The 23858-nt window shown below is 39.8% G+C and overlaps 1 protein-coding gene across 1 annotated transcript in view; it reads right to left on the bottom strand.

The window, feature by feature from the left end:
* Nucleotides 1-23858, bottom strand: part of LOC307120651 (von Willebrand factor D and EGF domain-containing protein) — a 114599-nt gene that overhangs the window by 69317 nt on the left and 21424 nt on the right. Inside the window, exons 6-12 of the mRNA XM_079807769.1 lie at nucleotides 22300-22389; nucleotides 21958-22099; nucleotides 20483-20700; nucleotides 16029-16102; nucleotides 13993-14269; nucleotides 7139-7341; nucleotides 5454-6406 (exon numbers count right to left, since the gene is read on the bottom strand). Coding sequence (XP_079663895.1) covers nucleotides 5454-6406; nucleotides 7139-7341; nucleotides 13993-14269; nucleotides 16029-16102; nucleotides 20483-20700; nucleotides 21958-22099; nucleotides 22300-22389 — 1957 coding nt within the window. The remainder of the gene's footprint in view (nucleotides 1-5453; nucleotides 6407-7138; nucleotides 7342-13992; nucleotides 14270-16028; nucleotides 16103-20482; nucleotides 20701-21957; nucleotides 22100-22299; nucleotides 22390-23858) is intronic.

Raw genomic sequence — 23858 nt, 5'->3', positions numbered from 1 at the left:
AAAATTATGCTGTTGGCTCTAGCACCCCTAGTTCCCACAGCAATGTATATGTATACGTATATATATACTTATGTTGACTCGAAAAAAATTCTAACTGCACAAGACCCGTTTTATAGAATGCTACTTATGACATCTGAGTCCAACAATTAGCATGTTATTTAACTTTAACATCAATTAACAAGCGATTAAAATGTTATTAGCAATTGAACTAAGGACAATTATGGCTTTACCAAAAAATCTAGGACCTTAAAAAAAGCTTAAGCCTCACTACAGGAGTGCCACAGATACACCTTCCTAATCGCCTCGGAGATCAAAAAATTCCAGCTCAGCAGGTCAGTGAGGTGATTTTCAGACTTTCCCATGATTCACTCTGTTCCCGAGCTCCTACAATGCAGTTCTGAACCAGACAAGCCTCGAGCATTGACGCAGTGTGCGCACACACATACACACACTCACACACTGTCCCTGACCGGCCAGGAAGGGAGCGTGAGAGATATTCAGGAGTTTTTAATCTCTGCCACAAGGGCGAATGCTTGTGCTTTATGTTTGAAGAGAAATGATAAATGAGGAGCGATCGGGTGACTCACTGAACCTGCTGTAAAAAAAGAAAAAAAACTGTCCGAGATGAATCCATGCAGAGTCCTTTCAACAGAATGCGACCTCTGCCTCACTGCTGAATATCACGACTGAATGAAAGCAATAGTGAGGTTTTCCAGATTGTTCCACTATTGAACGAAACCCAGATATGCAGAGGTATTGAATCTGGTCTGATTGCCTTTTCTATAGACTCGATTTCCACTCCACTTGGAATTATGGGAAATAAAGAGTAGTAGAGCCTTCATTTCTTCATTGAAATGGAATCCCTTTAGTTCTCCCCCCCTTATCAAAGTTTGAGGTGAATCTAATGGCGATCACAGCCTGAAAATGTACCCAGGATGCACCATTCTTATACTACAGGAATCATTCAAGCAAAAAATAAAATTGTGTCATTATTTACTCACCCTCCCTCACGCCATTCCAAACACATATGGTGTTATTTGTTCTTGGTTGTTCTCTCAGTATACAGAAAAGGGCTTCAAAGGCCCTTATTCTGTTCTACATGCAGGAAAAATGTTTTGGAACATCGCAAGTTCATAAATAATGACAGAAATTTCATTTTGAGGTGCACTGTCCCTTTAAAAGGGTCATGGGACTACATTAGCCCTGCTATACCTTTCATATTTCCAACCATTCATTTTCTTATTACAATATTCTATTTTGGATATTTGTAGTAGGCCTATAGTAAAGAAAAGATGAGAGGGGGGATGTGGTCGGTTAATGTCATGGGACATTTTCCAAATGAACATCACGGTTCAATGTACCATAGCACATGTGCTGCTATGCCAACTTAAAGGGATAGTTCACCCAAAAATGAAAATCTGTCAACATTTACTCACCCTCAAGTATGTTTGTAACCAAAACAGTTGATGGGCCCCATTGGCTTCCATAGTAATCCCCCCCCCCCCCATCTTCTTCAAAATATCTTCAGCAGTACAAATGCATTTATACAGGTTTGGAACAACTTGAGGGTCAGTAACTAAATGACAGAATTTTCATTTTTGGATGAGCTAACCCTTTAAAGGGGTGATGAATTGAGAAATCAACTTTCCCTTGAGCCTTTGATATATAAAAGTACATTGTGATATAAGAATATCCTGTACGTTTCGGAGCTGAAAACTTCCTTGTTAGTCAAAGAAAAGCTTTTATTGACACCAGGCCCAGAAAACGCTCAATCTCAGAATATATCGACCATTGACGTCATAGAATACAGAAACGGCACCTCAACAGATAAATATGTACGCCTGATTCTGTAGCCCCGCCCACCGACTCGTGGAGCTAAACGGATCGCGCTACCGAGCATAAACATGCGGTTCCAGCTCACGTGTGTAAGACATTGTGCGTTTGTTCGCTTCATTCAAACAGGACACAGGTCGAGACTGGATTTGCAGACATTTTGAGATTTAAACACAATGCTGTGCCTTCTATATTTGATCCGACAGGAATGGTGCAACACACTTATGTGAGTAAAACATCTTTTTTAAATGTGATAGTATTGCATTGTTATAGATCGTATTGATTATGTGTACGTGTCTTACTGAACATAACTTAGCATGCTATCACAGGCTGGAGAATTCTTTATTTGAGGTGTTATTGGTTCATTCGGGATCAGACTCGGACTTGTAACGTTATGGCTTGCAAAGCCCAACATCCCGGGCCTATGTTTTTTTTTTTAGACGAGCTACCAAAACCTAAGCCCGGCCTGTCGACGGGCTATCTTAAATAGTGAAATAACATTCCTTTCTTGCGCATGTGTGTACGGGTCGCAGTTATATAGTTACTATACTGTATAGTATTTAAAAAATATATTGTAAGTAAAACAGTGGCATGCAGTTATCACAAGATAAAAATGTTAATTGATTCTTGTAAAAACATCTTACATTTTGGCTTTCCAATCAAATAATGAGAGATGAAAAAATAGCGGTAGTAATTACTTCCTGTTCCTTCATCAATCTGGAAATGGAAAGCCAGGTTGATCCCAATGAAGTGTGGAATACAGCGTGCTCTGCATACCGCATTCTTTTATTAATGTTGTATGCAGAAAACTAGCATAAAGTCCACAGTATACAGGAGAAATAATAGTATGCTAGCATGCTAACATAATATTCACAAATCACTAACTACAAACAAAGTGAAGACCAGCAAAAATCCACATTTGACTGGATGAAGTGCAAATAAAGTCAACCAAAAACACTTAAGCATAAATGTGTCATGGGCCTCAGAAAAAAAATGAACGAATGGCGCTCCCAGATGTGGAAGAGGCACCAGCCAATGATCAGTTGGGCAATTAAGCAGATTTATCTAGCCGTCCTCCCTGTGCTACCTTGCACGTTGATCCTAGCGCGGTTACCATAAATCAGAGCTCGCTCTCGGAGAGGTTGAAAAACATCAGTCTGTGATAAACAGCCTTCTCTAGCGCTCCTAATCTGCTCGCTAATTTGTGTTAAAACTCCCATTTCGTCACCGAGTCAGCCCCAGGGAGCATGCGAAAAACGTCGAGGGAGATAACGGCTTAGCAAAGATCCCAATGCTAATCAGAGAGCGGGCATGGGCGTCTGGCACAGTGCCAGGCGTTAGCATACCTGCATAACAATATCTCATTGATATGAAGGTTGGCTGGGAAAGCTAATTGCACTTCTGAGCCTCGCCGCTATTGCCAGAAACAATCAGTTGATAGACACGCTCAACGACTTTGCCATTTCGAAAGTTGTTCCATACATCAATTCAAATAATTCATATAATCAATAAAAAACACACTTGCACGAACGCACGCCATCTGCGGTTTCTTTGAAGACATGCTTGAGGGACTAGGAAATTATTCTTTGCTGAGTGTAAAGAAAAGGAATACAGAACAACAGCATCCAAAGCAAACATAATTAAAAGGAACTGAAAGCGTACCACAAACAACAAGACACTAAAATGACTTGATGAAATGAGCTGGCACAGGGAAAAAAATCGAATGCCACAGAAATGCTCTGGCACATTGGCCACCATCTGGTAATGGCGGCTGCGGTGAACACTGATTAAAATCCTGTACATTGGCACAAGTACACACACATTTGGCCAAAAGAGCAGTGAAAGTACTGACCCATAGATATACAACATCACATCACTAGACAGCAGTGTTGGGCACGTTACTTTAAAAAAGTAATTAGTTATAGTTACTAGTTACTTCTTACAAATAGTAACTGAGTTAGTAACTGAGTTACATCATTATAAAAGTAACTAATTACCAGGGAAAGTAACTAATGTGTTACTTTTTTTTTCCTTCAAATGTTCAAATATGTCAAATAACTTGGATGCCCCCAATATTAAATATGTTAAATGAATGAATTGGATACTAAATAGAATAAATTATTATTATAAAACATTGTACATTAATGTACACTATTGTAATGTTGCTGTGGGACAATGTGAGAGACACCTGTCAAATTCAATATATTATTGTAAATATTATCAGTAGACCTACTATAGTGTAGCCTACATATTGTGTAAATATTATCAGTAGACCTACTATAGTGTAAATATTGTGTAAATAGTATCAGTACTTCTTTACTACTCCTCTGGTAGTGGAGCTCACGTTATCACCTGGGTTTTTAGCCACTAATGTTGTGGCTGTGATGACGTGAGGCTTCATTAGATTAGAAATAGAATTACTTTCCACCGACGAGGAGAGACTCTTTCTTCTTGGGGATAAGCTGCACGTTACAATAAACATTCTTACCTTTCACCTCAACGAGGGAAAAGTAGCGTTTATACTTTCAGTTTGCGAAAGCTACCTTTGAAGTCGTTGGACTGCCATCGCTGACTGGGCATATGCGTGTGCGTCATAGGTGTGTGTGTGTGAACTCAACCTATCAACGCGCGCGCGTTGCGCGTTGCAGGTCCGACTGACAGAGAGCCTGTTCGGATGAAAACCGCTTCAATGAGCTCAATTATAGTAACGCCGCATTTTTTTTCCCTCAGTAACGCTAACGGCGTTGTAACGGAAGAAACAGTAATTCGTTTGATTACTCGTTACTGAAAAAAGTAATTCCGTTAGTAACGCCGTTTATCTATAACGCCGTTATTCCCAACACTGCTAGACAGTCATCCACTTACAAAACAATGCCTGTAAATGCAATGATAAATCGCTGAATGTGTCAACTTCCATTCATGCAATACATAACTTTCAAGCTCTAGTGTTATCTACAGAGGCAATAAAAATCATCTGTTCATCATTTCCTTTAAAATGCAGTGCATTGCATTTCACCCGGAAGTGATATTGCAAGGATTTGGAGAAGGAAACCTCTCCTGAGATATCTTAATAATTTCAAGCGTCTCAAAATCTATGCTCAGATCTACAGAGATTCCTAAGATCTCAATATGAACTGAAACCTTTCTCATCAAATTATTCCAAGACAAAATTTTAGGAACTTTACCAAACTTTAGGAAAACACATTAAAGTTGATGCCTAACAAACATAGCATTAGCATTAAGTCCCCTGGGCTGTGAATGAATAACCTCTGATCAACAAAACTCCTCTTGGAGCACACTTCCTTTGTAGAAAACTTTCAAATGCACAATAAAGGATTGATGGATGAGACTCCATCATGTCCATTGAGAGTGAGAACAAATGTAGACTTTCCCTAGGCCACCTGAACAGAACCTCAAAGACAACTTTGATCTACAAATGTGGTCCCTACTCAAACCCCACAACCCCCTGCAGGTATGTCACACAAAACATGTTGTAATACCCCATATGGCTGTTTATTGATGGATATTTTGCATACGTTAAGCCTGGAGTTTTTCTGATAATCGAGGCTCCCTGGGGACCACATTTGAAGCAACAGATGGATATCAAAACAATCACTTACTGATGGTGAGACTGCAGTCGTAAAAGCTGAAGCCTGGATAACACTGACATCCCCACTCTTCACATTGCCCATTCCCATTACAGAAGTTCGGACAACGTAGGGCCTTTGCAATATCCGCCAACGGTCTGGAAGCTTCTTGGGAACGATGGGTCCGGTTCTCCAGCCACTTTCTCTCACATTCGTTCTCAAGGAAGGGCACGAGTGCGTCCTCCCAGGCCAAATCATCTTTCAACTGAAGATCCAGGATACAGAGATCCACAGCTTCTTCCAGGCGTCGACCCAGCAGACCCTTGCATACCGTGCCCACAGTTGAGTTCGCCAAGGCCAATTGGCAGACCTCCAAAGCTTTGGCAGAAGTGAGGCCACTAGGTGTCGGCCAGGAAGGGTAGGCAGCTGGACGGCTGGAAGAGCGGTGGTCATCTGGAAAGAAGTAGGCGAAACTTTCGAGGTCGATCTGGCTTAGGGCCTGGACGTTGTAAATGGGCAGAAAGTCAAGTGTTTGTCTCTTAGGCCTTCCACCTAAACTTAGTAAGGGCACCTTAGATTTATTCAAGTGAGGAGCGTCAACTTTAAATAATGAGTCCAATTCTAACTCCTCTACAGAAGGAGAGTTGTCTGCCTGACCTTGGGACACCTGAGACTTCAGTTTAGCACCTTTCATCTTGGCAAACTCTAACACTTCAACCAACGTCTCCCGCTTCTGGACGTTACGGGCAGAGATGGGTTTAACGGCGTACTCAGCAGTGGCATCTTTGAAGGGGAACAGGGACATGTAATCTGTGTCGTCGTGAGATAGGCAGCGAGAGACGGGAGGTGGGTTTAATAGGCCTTCAGAGGTGCGTGTTGAATGGAGGGACAGGCTGTATTCCTTTTGACAAGCACAGAAATTCCACTTTATCTCCTCATCCACGGCAGGTGGCGTGCTGTCAAACAGGCTCTCCCCAGGCGCGATCCTGACACGGAGAAATAAAACAAAAATATGACTGTCTCAAATCAGCCTTTGAATTAAGCCCTCAAGCACTGCGTCAAAAGAGGATTTAGAGTTCGAGAAAGGTTAGCCCATTAGATTAGAGGCTTTCCTCTACTTTAATTATATTTGACATTAAAACGAGCAAATCAAGGTTAAATGGTGATGCAAACTCTAATCTGAAACTGAACAAGTCTCCTAAATACTCCCACTTGTTCGGCATCTTTTACGGAAGTTTTGAGCTTGGAAACTTACATATATCTGCATATATTTATGTCTTTTAGGTCTTAGTTCTTACCAGCATATTTCGGAACAGGCCCGTCAGTTAAATCCGCAGGTTCACCCTAAAGCAGGGCTCTTCAACTCTAGTTCCGAAAGGCCAGTGTCCTGCTGAGTTTAGCTCTAACCCTAAACAAACAAGCTAATTAAGCCCAGACAGCAACATGTGGAATCCACGTGTACCAGATGTAGGGGGGACACTATGTTGCTGTCTGGGAGGGGTTCAGAATTACAGGTGGGTTAAATTGGGATTGGTACTAAAGTCTGCAGGACACTAACCCTCCTAAGTTGAAGAGCCCTGCCTTAGAGGACCTTAGTAGCCCATTTCACGACGGCTCTGGTTCTGACTAGATTTATTACCCGTCTTAAACTCAAGAGATCAATTAAGTATATGTTTCTCGTGAAAATCGAGACTATATGGTTACTGTTAAAGCATTACCTCCAGCCCTGAATGAATTCCACTAGGCCTTTGTCACGGTGGCTTGTGCCTGCAGGATGATGGAGGTCATTGTGGCTGTTCCGGTCAAATAACCCGCACAGTCCTCTGGTGGCATTAAAGTCCTGACTTGGAGCCCTGACGGACAGACTCATTCCCCAATCACTGACGTCTGCTCGCACAAATGCCCCTGAGGCAAAAACGATCTGCAGGGGTCAAACAAAAATCCCTTAAATTTGAACATATTTAACGCTAAACATTAAACCAAAATCAGGCCATGCAGACCCTGAAATACTGAATACAGTTAACACCAACTTCAATCATAAACTAAATGCACATGTTAGTAAAAGATCCCATTTCCCTGCCAGCTGTTTGCGAGGACATTAGTGGTGATTTGTCAAGAGTCTACATCAGAATATTACAAATCTAAATAAATGAAGCCATCACAAAACACTTGCTCATTCTAACTGTGTCGCAATGCAACAATGACAACATCTGCTGCACATGACAGACCGATGGTCTGTTGAGACCGAACTTTGCAGGGAAAAGGCCTCTTTTAAAAACAGATGAGATCTGTGTTTCCTTTTCAGACAGTTTCGCCAAGAAATTGAAAACCTGCCCGTTCTAAACTTGAACGGTATACATTTCACAGTGAGCATGGCTGAGATTTCCTGAGTTTGCATGTCAATGAGGGATCATACACTCTATCTAATTGTGAGGATCTCATAAGTAACCTCTTATACTTGTATAGGCCCCATGTTTGTTTGGTTTATATTACTTGTATACATGTTTATGTTTCTTATTGTTTGTACAAATATGATTTGTGGTTATCTTTTTCTGGTCTAAAAGTGCACATTTAGATTAGAGATAAGACACCAAGAGTTTTTGTTTTATTTCTTTATTTAGAACTGCTACATTAGCATTATGGTGACATTTTCTAAGTTTACCTTTTGTCTCCTGGTTCATGGCTGCAGCATGGTTCCGGGGGTGGGGTTTAAGAGGAAGTGCGGCCTTCCTGTTCCTCATTTTATGCCATTCTGAGGGATTCTGGGTAATGTAGGCATAGCCTATTGTCCAGTGGGAGCAGGGGGGGTCATTGTTTCATTGTTCCAGTTGTTTATGTTGTTAAATGTATTGTATTGTTTATTATTTGTATTTTGGTTCTTGTAATATTTGTTATTTGTATTTTGATGTTTTACTTCCACATGTTAAGGTTTATTTATGTATTTATGTGTGTATGTGTATATACACTGTCTATTCCTTTATTGTGAAATGGTTGAACCCTGCAGCATAAGAGGATTCAGTTTGTCTGTTCTGAGAGGGCTGGTGAGGGACTTCCGTGAGGAAGGTCACCTGTAAGGTTCCGGCATCACGATGTGGTGATGGCAAGTCTGTAAATAAAAGCTTTAAGCTGACGACAAGCAGTGTCTCCTGCCTTTTTCTCTGGTCATGTCCTCACAATATGGTGGCAGCGGTGGGATAATCCAGAAGAGGAGCATTGCTGTGTCAAATTGACAGGTGTGATGGCACCAAAACGGGCACGTGCTGAGACACTAGCTCGAGTAAACCCCGGAGAAGATGGGGAGGATGATGGGGCTAGTGGAGGTGTTGTGGAGCAGATGTCCTCTGAGAGTTCTTCGAAGGACATGGCTGAGCTCAAGGATATGTTCCAGAAATTTCTGGTAGATCAAAAAGAGCAAACCAATCGTCAAGAACAAGAGAATGCACGACAAGAGACAAGATGGAGGACCATGCAACATCAGTTTCGTTTACTGCAGGGAGAAGTGAGCCAGCATACCTCACTGGGAAATCCGCCACCTGGGGAGAGTGAGGGTCCAGACACTTCGTCTAGAAATTCTGATGGAGTTCGACGGCCAATTGCTGGGGGTCCATTGAAAGAGCCAAAGATGCAGCAGCTCAGTGAGATGGATGACATCGAGCATTATCTGACTACCTTTGAGCGAATTGCTACCGTGTGCAAATGGCCTCCAGAGGATTGGGCCATTCGACTAGTTCCTCTACTCACTGGCAAGGCCCGGGCGGCCTATGTGGCTATGGATGTGGCTGAAGCGAGTGACTATGTGGAGGTGAGAGAGGCAATACTGAGGAAATATTCTATCAATGCTGAGACCTATCGACAGAGGTTTCGTTCCACGGAGGTGCTGATGGAGGAATCTCCCAAGGAATTGTATGTCCGGTTGAAGGACTTGCTCTACAAGTGGGTGAAACCTGCAGAGAAGACCATACAGCAGTTTGCAGAGACTATCATCTTGGAACAGTTTTTGAGAATGTTGTGTCCTGAACTACAAACCTGGATAAAGGAGCATGATCCATCTTCTGCTGAGGAGGCCGCCAGGCTGGCGGATGTCTTTGTGGCAGCCAGGCGAAGGACTGAGCCTTGGAGCTTTGCTCACTGGAAGACGGCAAGAGACAAGCTTTCCTATCGCAAGACAACCTCACTGCTAGAAGAGGGTAAGAGTGTGGGGGAAAGATTGGTGAAACAAACAGAAATGTCTAGCTTAACTACAGTGGGGACTATTAGGTGTTTTAGTTGTGGCCAGTTAGGCCATAAGAAACCAATGTGTCCAAACCTGAATAAAAAGCTTACCAATGTCTGTTATGTTCCACGGATAATGATACCCGAATCTCGCATTACTCCAATACCCAGGGATGTCACAATTCCTGTAGAACTGAATGGTAAAAAGGTGATTGCTTTGGTAGACACAGGATGCACCCAAACTTTGGTAGAAACCGATCTTGTATCTGGATGTTTTATGGAGAGTGATTCCCCTGTTATGGTTAAATGCATTCATGGTGAAGAGCGGTCGTATCCGACCACTGAGGTATATTTAGGGGTTAATGAGCAATCCTACCTAATGAAAGTGGGTCTAGCACCAAAACTGCCATATCCTGTGATCATTGGTCATGATTTTCCTGTGTTAATGGACTTACTGCAGCCAAATAATTCCTGTAATATGGTGTTAACTCGTGCAAAGTCTAAACAGAGCCAGGAGGTGAATGAGACAAACTCCTTGACATGCCTTCCTTTTTATGACTCTGATATTCCAACCCATCCAGTGAAACCGGTAAAGTCTAAAGTAGAAAAAAAGAGTAGACAAGTTCAAAGGAACCGTGGTGCAAGTCACAGAGGGGGAAGGTTCACAAAAATTCAATTTGGAGTGGCAGATCCCTGCTAATATGTCTGAACTACAAAAAACAGATGTTGAAATTGGTCCCATGTATTCTAGAGTAATAGCAAACCAAGGCAGAGAGATGGCCTTTAAGGGTTCCACGTTTTGTCTAAAGAATGACCTTCTGTATTGTAAGACCCAAAACAGACTACAAATGGTTCTTCCCATGAGTGTACGCAATATGGTGTTGAAAATGGGGCATGCTATCCCCTGGGCTGGTCATTTGGGCCGTCGTAAAATGTATCACCGAATCAGTAAACACTTCTTCTGGCCAGGGATGACTAAGGATATAGCTGTGTTTTGTAAGACATGTCCAGAATGCCAATTTACTGCCCCTCGGGTTCCTCCAAAAGCTCCCTTGATACCTTTGCCCATAATAGAGGTCCCTTTTCAACGGCTAGGCATGGATATTGTTGGCCCGTTAGAGAGGAGTAAAGCAGGTAACAAATACATGCTAGTAATTTGTGACTATGCAAGTCGATATCCTGAGGTTTTCCCTTTAAAGAATATCAAAGCAAAATCTGTAGCCTTTTGTTTGGTTCAATTCTTCTCTAGAGTAGGTTTCCCCCAAGAGATCCTGACCGACAGAGGAACCAATTTCACTTCAAAGTTACTGCAACAGGTCTATCAGTTGTTGAGTATAAGAGGTTTGAAGACCACACCGTACCATCCCGAAACCGATGGTCTTGTAGAAAGATTCAATCAAACCCTTGTACAAATGCTCCGAAAATTTGTAAGTGACACAGGGTCTGATTGGGACCAGTGGTTACCTTACTTACTTTTTGCATATAGAGAAGTTCCACAGGCTTCTACAGGTTTTTCTCCCTTTCAATTGATGTATGGACATGATGTGCGGGGTCCTCTGTCTTTGTTGAAAGAGTCCTGGGAGCAAAGTTCACAGACATCGAATCAGGTGAATGTCATTGATTATGTGTTGCAAATGAGGGAGAAACTGGAGAAAATGACAAAGTTAGCATCAGAACACTTACGAGAAGCACAGAGTAGGCAGAAATGTTGGTATGATAGGAAGGCAAGGCAGCGGTCCTTTGAGGTAGGGCAGCAGGTTTTAGTCATGCTTCCAACAGAGGAGAATAAGTTGTTGGGTAAATGGCAGGGTCCGTTCAAGGTTACTAAGAAGGTAGGACCTACAACTTATGAAATTGTCACTCCGGGTGGGTCACGTTCTCATAGAACATTGCATATTAATCTCTTGAAGGAATGGTTTCCACAGGAAGAGGCTGCAAGTGTAAACTTGATTCGGTTAGTGGAAGACGACGAGGAGATAGAAGAGCAGTATTTAACGGTGAGTCAGAATACCTCCTCAGTTGATCTTGAGCACTTATCAGGGGAGAGGAAAAACCAAATTCAAGAGTTATGTGATCCGGAATTGTTTAAAAGTACCCCTGGTTGCACTCCTCTTATTCAGCATCAAATTGTGTTGAAACCGAATGCTCAAGTGAAAAGAATGAGTTACCGTATTCCCGAAAAGATGGTGTCAGCATTCACTGAGGAGGTTCGGTTAATGCAGGAGATGGGCATTGTTGAACACTCTCAAAGTGAATGGTGTAACCCCGTGGTGTTGGTCCCGAAAAAGGACGGGAGTCTGCGTTTTTGTATTGATTTTCGCTACCTAAACTCAGTGTCCAAATTTGATTCCTTTCCCATGCCCCGTATTGAGGAGCTTATTGAGAAGTTGGGAAAAGCCAAATTTATCAGTACAATAGACTTATGTAAGGGGTACTGGCAGGTGCCTTTATCACCTGAGTCCCGAGAATTGACTGCTTTCCGTACCCCTACAAGTCTGATGCATTTCCGTGTCCTCCCTTTCGGGCTACACGGGGCTCCTCCTACCTTTCAGAGGTTAATGAATACTGTTTTGCAGGATTTAGGTGGATTTACTGCAGCTTATCTTGATGATGTTGTGATATTCAGTGATAGCTGGGAGATGCATCTTCAACATCTTGCAACAGTGTTTCAGCGAATTAAGGATGCTGGTTTGACAATCAATCCTGCCAAGTGCTCTATAGCCAAGGGTGAGACTGAGTATTTGGGCTATGTATTAGGTAATGGTGTTATTAAACCCCAGGTCCAGAAGATACAGGCTATTCAGACCTGCCCACTTCCATGTACGAAAAAACAGGTTAGATCTTTTTTAGGACTAGCTGGTTGGTATCGGAGGTTTATACCGCATTTTGCCACTAGGGCGGTTCCCCTAACAGATTTGACACGGAAGGCAGGGCCAAATCAAATCCAGTGGACTGGACCATCCAGACTAGCTTTTCAGAATTTGAGGGATGCCCTAGTGACTAATCCTGTCCTGTACAGTCCTGATTTTGAGAAAATGTTTGTTCTTCAGACAGATGCTTCTGAAGTGGGATTGGGAGCAGTCTTGAAACAAGAGCAGGGAGGTGAGTTTCATCCTGTTGCTTATTTGAGTAGGAAACTGTATCCTCGTGAGACAAGGTATTCTGTCATTGAAAAAGAGTGTTTAGCCCTGAAATGGGCTCTTGATTCGTTTAAATACTACCTGTTGGGACGAGATTTTGTAGTTGAAACTGATCATAGAGCGCTTCAATGGATTGACAAAATGAAAGATACCAATGCTCGTGTAACTCGTTGGAGTTTGGCTATGCAACCTTTTCATTTTATAGTACGACATCGGCCAGGGTCGGAAAACGTGACCGCTGATTTTCTCTCTCGCTTACCTTGCGAGAGTTTGGGGGAGGGGGAAGATGTGAGGATCTCATAAGTAACCTCTTATACTTGTATAGGCCCCATGTTTGTTTGGTTTATATTACTTGTATACATGTTTATGTTTCTTATTGTTTGTACAAATATGATTTGTGGTTATCTTTTTCTGGTCTAAAAGTGCACATTTAGATTAGAGATAAGACACCAAGAGTTTTTGTTTTATTTCTTTATTTAGAACTGCTACATTAGCATTATGGTGACATTTTCTAAGTTTACCTTTTGTCTCCTGGTTCATGGCTGCAGCATGGTTCCGGGGGTGGGGTTTAAGAGGAAGTGCGGCCTTCCTGTTCCTCATTTTATGCCATTCTGAGGGATTCTGGGTAATGTAGGCATAGCCTATTGTCCAGTGGGAGCAGGGGGGGTCATTGTTTCATTGTTCCAGTTGTTTATGTTGTTAAATGTATTGTATTGTTTATTATTTGTATTTTGGTTCTTGTAATATTTGTTATTTGTATTTTGATGTTTTACTTCCACATGTTAAGGTTTATTTATGTATTTATGTGTGTATGTGTATATACACTGTCTATTCCTTTATTGTGAAATGGTTGAACCCTGCAGCATAAGAGGATTCAGTTTGTCTGTTCTGAGAGGGCTGGTGAGGGACTTCCGTGAGGAAGGTCACCTGTAAGGTTCCGGCATCACGATGTGGTGATGGCAAGTCTGTAAATAAAAGCTTTAAGCTGACGACAAGCAGTGTCTCCTGCCTTTTTCTCTGGTCATGTCCTCACACTAATATAAATCTAATATATTTAATACTGCGATAGTTTCGGTTCAGAAGTGAAACACAATCTTTCTTTGATGGGATTGTTTTGTCTGACATTTAACTGCAGCGTATGTTTACATTTCTTATTTTTAAAACCTATCCACATTAAGTCAATATCATTAGCTACCACAGCACTGGAATGTAACCCGTACCGTGACTTTCTTCCCTTGATGTGTCTCCTTGATCTTAATCTGACTGGTCACGGATGGTCCCAAGGCCTTGACGGACAAGTGCGGGCGTGTTTCCTGCAGCTGCCCGTTGCACATGTCAAAGGTCACAACCTCGTTGCCTTCTCGAGCAGCCAAGCCGCAGGTACACGCCACAGTGTAATGTCGGCTCCCACAATCCCACTGCCTCGTGTGGACCTCGAACTCACGCTTCATGCTCTTATAAAGCAAAAACGTGCCCGTTTCCTGGTTCTCATAGCGCCTGGGTGGAACAACAACTGATTAGTACTTACATTCAATTTCGTCAAAGTAAATATTGGGGATGTACGATACACAGATGGATACATCCAGCCGCATCCAGTATTGCTCCTAAGTTTGATAGTTATCTTGTTTCTTTTTCTGTTCTCTTTTGCTGTGCTAAAAAGTCTTGGTGATTAAAACAGATGAAATTCAGAAACCTCAGTGTGCACTTAAAAAACCTTTAAATACAAGACAGTAGCTGAACACAACATCTCAGAGGACTGCTTGAACGTAATGGCAAAGTGGAGGAGAGGCAGGAAGAAAGAGACTATTTAAAAAGAACTGTAAGAGCAAGAAATTGAGGGAGCGAAACAGAGGCAGTAATTTTCACAGGACAGTTTCAGCATCATTTACTTTGATGGTGACCGTGATACTTTGCGGTTATTGCTCTATTCGTTTGGATCATTGTAAACACACATTGCTCAATACATCTAGCTTGAGTGTACGTTTAAATCTATATCTATTGTCCATTTGGGTCATGTGTGCCTCTCTACTGGAGGAAACTGTGGCACAGGGCCGGCATCTGTCAAGGACATACTCACTAATGAGGACAGTTCCCGTACACTTTCATAAAGATCCCTCCTTCTGGGCCAAATTCAAAGAGTACAAGTGCTAAATCTGCGCCACACAAATCTGAAATTCAAAGTGACCTTTATATTCCTGCCTCATTACCTGAAAATGTACCATTTGAGCATCTGTCATGTAAAAGTCACACAACTTACTGTATGTTGAAATAGTCTATCTAGAACAATTTAAAATGTCCAGCGCAAATGTCAAAGAAAGAAATAAAAAGCCTTGGGTAAATTCATTGTGTTTCTTGGGAATCGAACTCACGACCATGGCGTTGTTAGCTCATAGCGCAATGCTTTACTAGTTGATCTACAAGTAAAAAAAGGAAGTGAGGGTCAATCAGGGAGTTACAGGTCGCTGTTGGAACATCTTGAATTGTGATAGACTTTCATAAAGATCTGTCTTTCCAAGCCAAATTCAAAGAGTACAAGTGATAAATCCGAGCCACACAAATCTGAAATCCAACGTGACCTTTACATTCCTGCCTCATTACCTGAAAATGTACCATTTGAGCATCTGTATTGTAAAAGTCACACAACTTATGTCAACATAATCATAGACAATGTAGAATAATCGAAACCATCCAGCGCAAATGCCAATAAAGAAATAAAAAGCTCTCGGTAAATCAATTGTGCTCCTTGGGAATCGAACCCACGACCCTGGAATTGCTAGTGCAATGCTTTACCAGTTGAGCTACAAGCAAAAAAGGAACTAATTTTCTAAATATTTTACCTGTCGTCAAATGTAATGAAGTGAGGGTCAGTCAGGGAGTAACAAGTCGCTGTTGGAACATCTTGAACTCTGATACACTTTCATAAAATCCCTCTTTTCCAAGCCAAATTCAAAGGGAACAAGCGATACATCTGAGCCACACAAATCAGAAATCCAATATGACCTTTACATTCCTGCCTCATTACCTGAAAATGTACCATTTGAGCATCTGTATTGTAAAAGTCACATGACTAATGTGAAAATAATCATAGGCAATATAGAATAATTCAAAACATACAGAGTAAATGCCAATGACGAAATAAAAAGCTTTCAGTAAATTAATTGTGCTCCCATGACCCTGGCATTGTTAGCGCAATGCTTTACCAGTTGAGCAACAAGAAAAAAAGAATTTACTGTCTAAAAACTCATAAATATTTTACCTGCCATCAAATGTAATGATATGAGGGTCAGTCAGGGAGTAACAAGTCGCTGTTGGAACATCTTGAACTATGATCTGCAAGCAGAAAAAGGAAGAAATTGTTAATGATGCATTCATACTGGCAGCTTTTTGCAGTGCAAATTAATCCACAGCTTTCGTACGAAAATGACTCGCTTCACTAGGGAATTAACTTAGTGGTGTTATGCTCTCAAAACATTTGCAATTTAGATGCCATTGATGGGGATAATCATTGAGGAACTATGCCGGCTCTAGCCTAATTATAACTCTGAAGTGTACAGTCTCTTCCCATTATTAAAGGGCACTGAGCGGCTTTCATGTTTACAGACAACACAGATGGTGGTCTGGGGCCGGTGGTGACACATTATTTAGGAAGACTGGCGGTCCATGTGTGTTTACGTTTCTTTCCTTCTGAATTACCCTATTCTTGTCTGTCCTTTCGGTGTGTGGCTTATTAGAGGCTCTTTCTTTCTTTCAGCAGGGGTCAATTATGAGAGCTGTAAGGTCGAGTCACAGTATACTTCAAATCTTGAGGGTTACAAAAAAGCTAACCATGGCTGGACACTACACTTTTACTTTAAAGATTTTTTTACTCAGTATTTTTGAAAAATTACTTAAGATATGTAGGGCCAGATTTGCAAATCAGTGTGAGAGCGTAATTCCCCAAAAAGCGCCGAAGGGAGTCGACAGTTCTGCGCATGATCTATTGACAACGCGCAAATTAAAGCACAGATCCAGCCGGATCATTTCCACAATGACCAACGCAATTTACCAAGAGCACCAAAATTGGTGTCTGGTTTAAGACATGCTTTTTTGGGCAGTAAATAATGGCGAAAATACCAGAAAATTGACTAGCGTAAACCTTAGTAAACTACCATGTGTGATTCGTGAGAAATCTTTTCCATGTTAATCAGAGTTTCTGGTACTAACCAGCCGCAACAGCGATTCACGACGATTCTATTTTACAAACCGTTTTATTTCTGCATTGTGGCTGGAACAACATACAAAGTATGACAATTGCAGATTATATGCTTTATTTAATGTAAAAAGAATTTAAATTGAGTTTGAATATCATTTTTCGTGACTTTCATAGACATAGCCTTACTGAACGCAACAATGGATAATTCACCTCAGATCTTGAAAATAAATGAAACGAAAAAACTATGTCACTCAAGGTAAACAAACCAGTGTATTCTTATATGATAAAAAAAAAAAAAATCATGCTAAAATGGTGTAAGATTTAGGAATTCTATATTATCTATTTAATTGCGAATGCAATCAGTGCCCTTGCAGAGAGAGCCCACCCACACGCTCTTCTGATTGGCTGTGATTTTTGACTGATTTATCTCGGGTCGAGTCTGGTTTGCCGCTTAAAATCTTGTCGCATCGCGTCTGATTAGGAAACGGTTTATTTCCCCTGCTTGTCTGAACGCCAGGGTATGGCAACTGCCATACGTAAATGCCGCCCCTACTCTCCTCCCATTGTGCGCCCGAAAAGGGAAAATCCTATTAATGCATATACAATAAGGTCAGCCGCAAAAATAACCCTCTCCACGGCTTTTCGGTACTAATTCGCATCATTTGTAAATCCTGACAGTAGTTTTTTTTATACAAAAAGAGGGTTTGCGTTGGTGCAAACTGTTAGCAAATCTGGCACTAAGTTTTATTTTCAGAAGAATTGTTCAAAAATAAGCTAGTTTTAAGACCAATAATTAATAAAAATAAGGGAAAACAAGATCATTTTTCTGACCTCACAGGCAGACAATTTGTCTTATTTAAAGTATATGATTTATTTTGATACAGAAACAAGACCTAGGGCCAGATTTACTAACAGCTTGCGCAAGCGCAAACCTTTTTTTTGCGTTAAAGGTGCACTATGTATCATTTTTTTAGTAAAATATCCAAAAACCACTAGACCAGTGTTATATATTTTGTTCAGTTGAGTACTTACAATATATTTGTAAATCAAATATTTGTATTACAAATAGTCAGTGTTACAAATATTTGTAAATCGTGAGAAAATTGCTATTTTAACCAAGGAACCGGGACGTGTGAGGGAGTCGCCTGTCAGTGGCGTCATATCCGCGTTCCCCTCGGTTTCCGGTTTTATTCTGCAGAAACGCTTTACTCTCACTGCAGTGTGAACAAGTGTCATAGCAGCCGCCGAACGAACGCACAAAGTAACGTCATAACATAATTTTAAACACACTCAAATGTGTGTAATAAGATAAACAGAGCTGCGTTACCTCATACTCATGACCGGAAAAGCGGAAATGGCGCCGGCGACTGTGGCATAATAAAAGTCCCACTGCTCGTGAGGCATGTGTTGCGTTCATCTTATTAACAATCGCTCCAGCGGTTCCTCAGCTCCACAACACTCGCTCCTGCTCTGCTTCTACTACAGTAACGTTAATAATCACATCCATGAACATGATTTCTGCCCGAGTCCTATCCCGATTCTTTCCCACCGGCTGTGAGGTGAAGACCACATGTCCCAAGATTCTGCGCTCGAACCTGGCGTCATTAAACTACGCCTTTGTTTTGAATAGGCAACCTCTAGTGGACGGAAAAGTTACATAGTGCACCTTTAAAAAACTACGGTCAGGATTTACTAAAGACGCGCAGTGATAAATTAGCGCTGAAAAGGCGTGGACAGGGTTATTTTTGTGGCTGAACTTTCCCTTTCAGGCACAAAATTTATGGGAGGAGAGCATTTAATTGAATCACGCAAGGTTATTTACAAAGGTTTGCGCTCATCAATCTACTGATGTTCCCATTATTTACCGGCCAAAAAAGCATGTCTTAAACCAGACGCTACGGGTAGATTGCGTTGGTCATTATGGAAATGATCCGGCTGCGTCTGTGTTCATTCATTTGCTTGTCGTCAGTAGATCACGCGCAGATCTGTCCACTCCCATTGGTGCTTTTACGCAGTGTTAATTTTGTTGACGAATAATTTGTCATAATTTTCGTCAACAACCTTTTTTCACTGACGAAAACGAGACGATAACTAAATAAAAACTAGTGTTGGATGACAAAAACTATGACGAAAATCAACTGTCATTTTCGTCAACAAATAAAAACGAGATGACAATGTTAGGGAGGGACGATTAGGGAAGAGATCCAGTCAGAACGGATATCCTGTGTAACAGATGCGCACATTTGATTTGAACGTGCTGATCTAACCGCTGGAAAACACGCCGCTGTTGCGCTTCTACAGGCTCACGCATCCCCAATCCAGCGCTCCAGAGCGGCTCACAACCAATGAATAGCGCACATTTATGCCAGGCAATTGTTTATGAACTAATGCTGATGAATAATGACTGATAATGATATGTTTTAGATGGTTGTAACAATGCATATTTTATCTCCCTCATCTGAACTTGAATGAGCTCCTGCAACTGCAATAGTAAGGCACATACATTTCAAAATAAAAGTCAATGTGTATTTCGAGCTTGTTTGTAATTAAAAGTCACGCATTATATATTCGTTGTATATAAACTGTATTTAATTTAATTCCCATTTAATTCATAGTCAAAGTATCAGGGTTATAATAGTTCACTAAAACCATTTTAAAAAAATCTTCATTACTTGAAATTAAATAAATTTTAACTGAAATTGAAAAAATAAATAAACTTGTTTGAAGCTTTAGCTTAACCTGATATGGCCTACTCGCTAAAACAGAAATACAAAGTTATAAAAACTATATAGATGTTTTTAAAAAACAAACAAAATAGTGAAATGAGCTCTGTTTCGTGTATTTTTAATTTTAAAATGTCAGTTCAAGTGACCGTCAGTTATGTAATGCTTAAATGCTTAATGTATTACAATTTAACTAAACTCATTAGATTTTAGTCGACTAAATCTACTGTAGATTTAGTCGACTAAAATCTTATGATATTTAGTTGACTAAAACTAGACTAAAACTAAAAACAATTCAGGTGACTAAAATATGGCTTAAACTAAATGGCATTTTAGTCAAAAGACTATGACTAAAACTAAATCAAAATTTGCTGTCAAAATTAACACTGCTTTTACGGAATTGCGCTCTCACGCTAATTTGCCCTTTTTTAGTCAATCTGGCCCTTAATATCTTCTTTTGTAGCAAATGTATTTTGATTTAAGAATGTTTAGATAGTTGTACTAGAGAATGAGCGAAAAACACTGAGGAAGGAAGTGATTTTTTTAGGCGAAAAGAAGCATGAAAATGAGTTCATCATGGGTCAAGTTGCAAAAAAAGCAAGAAAAGTCTTTGACAAGTCCCCCTGAAAACATTACAGATGTAAATATATTGTAATCTCAAACACTTAATTGTCCTGAAGGGCATTTCAAAGAGAACTTTGTGTTTTTATTATTAAATTAAAGATATTAATTAAGTGCGAAACCACTCAAGCAACTAATATTACATTTGGAGATGCACGCTAAAGTCTCGCTAACCTTCAGTGCAGGAGGGTTGTAACCTCTCCAGAGGCGAGGGCTGCCTTCGGCGGACTGAGTGGAAAGGAAGCTGGCCCGGTTCCCGTCCCGGGTGAAATCAGTAACAGCGGTGAGAGTCACGGTACCCTGAGCACAGACGTTGTTTCGACAGGGCTGGGACAGCAGCTCGACCGAGCAGGATGATAAGGCCACGTTTGAAACCTCTATGACTACATTGTCTGAGACATTCGGACAGAGATTATCAGTAGCTCCTCAAAAGACAAAATGCTCTTGAAAGGAAAACTTGTGCACATCTGGTCACTTTCAAAGCCTTCCTTCACACAATAATATTTATCATTTTAAAGAATCTTAAATTAAAGGGTTAGTTCACCCAAAAATGAAAATTCTGTCATTAATTACTCACCCTCATGTCGTTCGACACCCGTAAGACCTCCGTTCATCTTCAGAACACAAATGAAGATATTTTTGTTGAAAGCTGATGGCTGAGAAAGGCTTCAGATAGGCCTCCATTGGCATTCAGTACATTTACACTCACAAGACCCATAAAAGGCACTTAAAACGTCGTTACAAAGTCCATCTCACCACAGTGACTCTACAATAATTTTACGATGCGACGACAATAGTTTTTGTGCGCAAAAAAAAAATCAAAATAACACCTTTATCCAACTTGTTCTTGTCTTCCGTGTGTGCCTCCACGACGCATGCGCGAGAATATGACGTAGCGCCGGGGTTCGGGAATCCATGAAATGCACACTCTAACCCCATTTTGAGAACTACGCCGAGACCTAAAGCACGATCAATGTAGAATTCAACAGCTTAGACACGCGCGTCTTCCTCTGCTTGTAAACAAATCGCTTCTGGGTCATGTGTCCGAACGCCGGATCTGCGTCATATTCTCGCGCATGCGTCGTGGAGACACACACGGAAGACAAGAACAAGTTGGATAAAGGTGTTATTTTGATGTTTTTTGCGCACAAAAACTATTGTCGTCGCATCGTAAAATTTTTGTAGAGTCACTGTGGTGAGATGGACTTTGTAACGACGTTTTAAGCGCCTTTTATGGATCTTGGAAGTGTGAATGTACTGAATGCCAATGGAGGCCTATCTGAAGCCTTTCTCAGCCATCAGCTTTCAACAAAAATATCTTCATTTGTGTTCCGAATATGAACGGAGGTCTGACGGGTGTCGAACGACATGAGGGTGAGTAATTAATGACAGAATTTTCATTTTTGGGTGAACTAACCCTTTAAGCAGATCACGCCCCACATTGACTACCATAGTATTTTTCTTTCTACTGTGGTAGTCAATGGGGGGGGGGGCGAGATCTGCTTGGTTACATACATTCTTCCAAATATCTTCCTTTGTGTTCAGCAGAACAAAGAAATGATGACATGGTTTTCATTTTTGGGTGAACTATCCCTTTAACGTTTAAAAGGCAAGGTTTATCAGTGACTTGAATACTAATACACACACACCTGATTCATGTACGCTGAGAGCAAGAGACACTTTGCAACGGCGGCTGTGCTCGAACCCATGGCAGGGAATAGGGACTGTGCTGTGTACGGTCAAAACGTGCTTTTTAGCATCCTCGCGGATGTGGAGGACGTCTGGAACGAACTGCAGAAAAAAAGGCGTTGGACGGTTGACCGAAGCCAGTGTAAATCAAACACGATCATACAGCTCTGTTGCATGGGTAATTATTCAACATAGTATTTGCAATGTTGCAATGTGTATTTAGCCAGTGATTATAGCTCCAGGCGTTGTGCATGATGCATGATCCATCATAATTATAAAGAATTAGATATAACCGGATTTACCTTAATTCCAGCGAAAAACCCAGCGCTCTCTTTAGACGCCGACTGCGAGCTGGAGGAGTTTAACAGGAAGGTGGACACGCTGCAGGAGAACTGTCAATCAAACCAGACTGTCATGAAGGTCATGCGCTAGTAGCGCTACCAATACAGAAATCAATAATGATTCACTTTTGTTGTATTTTTTTATTATTAAATCATTCTAATAATATTTTAAATAATACTTAAAATAATTTAAATAAAGTATACATTTATTTTAATGCCATGTTAGCAAGGCTATATTTGTAGTTAAAAAAAATTATGTAAAAAAATTATATATTATTTAATAATGAAAATAAAAATGTAGTAATTAAAATGAATAAATCTGTAATATTTTATGAATATATGGGAATGTAGCCACACTAATATGGCATTAAAAATAATAAATAAAAATATAAATTCATTCATTTTAAGAAATATATTGGAATGTAGCCTTGGTGATATGGCATTAAAATAGTAAAATAATAATAAAAATGAATAATAAAATGTAATGGCATATATTTAAATTAATTTATTTTAATGCCATGTAAGCAAGGCTATATTCTTAGTAAAAATAAATAAATTATTAAAAAAACAATATACAAGGAACCATTCATAACAAAAACCTTAATTGCACTTTTATTATTAAATCCTTTTAATAATTAAAATAAAAAATAAACAATTAAAACATAATTGTATATAATAATATATATATAATTATTGTATATATAATTATTATAAATTAATTCATTTTAAGTAATATATGGGAATGTAGCCTTGCTGATATGGCATTAAAATATATGTATAAAATACTAATACAATAAATAAAAATGAATAATAAAATGAATGGCATATATTAAAATTGATTTATTTTAATGCCATGTAAGCAAGGCTATATTCGTAGTAAAAATATATAATATGTAAATTAATTATAAAAATAAAAAAACATACAAGGAACCATTCATTACAAAAACATTTATTGCACTTTTATTATTAAATCCTTTTTATAATGAAAATAAAAATTAACTAATTAAAATGAATTAATATGTAATAATTTGATTAATATATGGCAATGTAGCCACACTGATATGGCATCAAAAATAATAATTATTATTATTAATACAAAAGTATCATATATATATAATTTATTAAAAGTAAACTTCTTATAAATTAATAAATTTTGAGTAATATTTGGGAATGTAGCATTGCTGATATGGCATTAAATTTTTTGTATCATGGCATTAAATACAAAATTAATAAAAATGTATAATAAAATGTAATGGCATATGTTTAAATTAATTTATTTTAATGCCATGTTAGCAAGGCTATATAGTAAAAAAAAAAAAAAGGTATTCTTTTTTTTTAAAAAGACAATATACAAAAAACCCCATTAATTACATAAACGAATAACAATAAAAAAAGATGTTTGGGTCTCATAATGCGTAAATGTATTTGATGCCAGAAACATTTACATTGCCATTTAACGCCATATATGGCACTGAAACAAACTATGTTTGCTTGAATGACCTTTTGTGTATGTATGAAGA

Source organism: Gobio gobio, assembly GCF_949357685.1.
Source record: "Gobio gobio genome assembly, chromosome: 24".
NCBI classification, from domain to species: Eukaryota; Metazoa; Chordata; class Actinopteri; order Cypriniformes; family Gobionidae; genus Gobio; species Gobio gobio.
The sequence above is the reverse complement of the archived record's forward strand: the minus strand, read 5'-3'. Positions and strand labels throughout refer to the sequence as shown.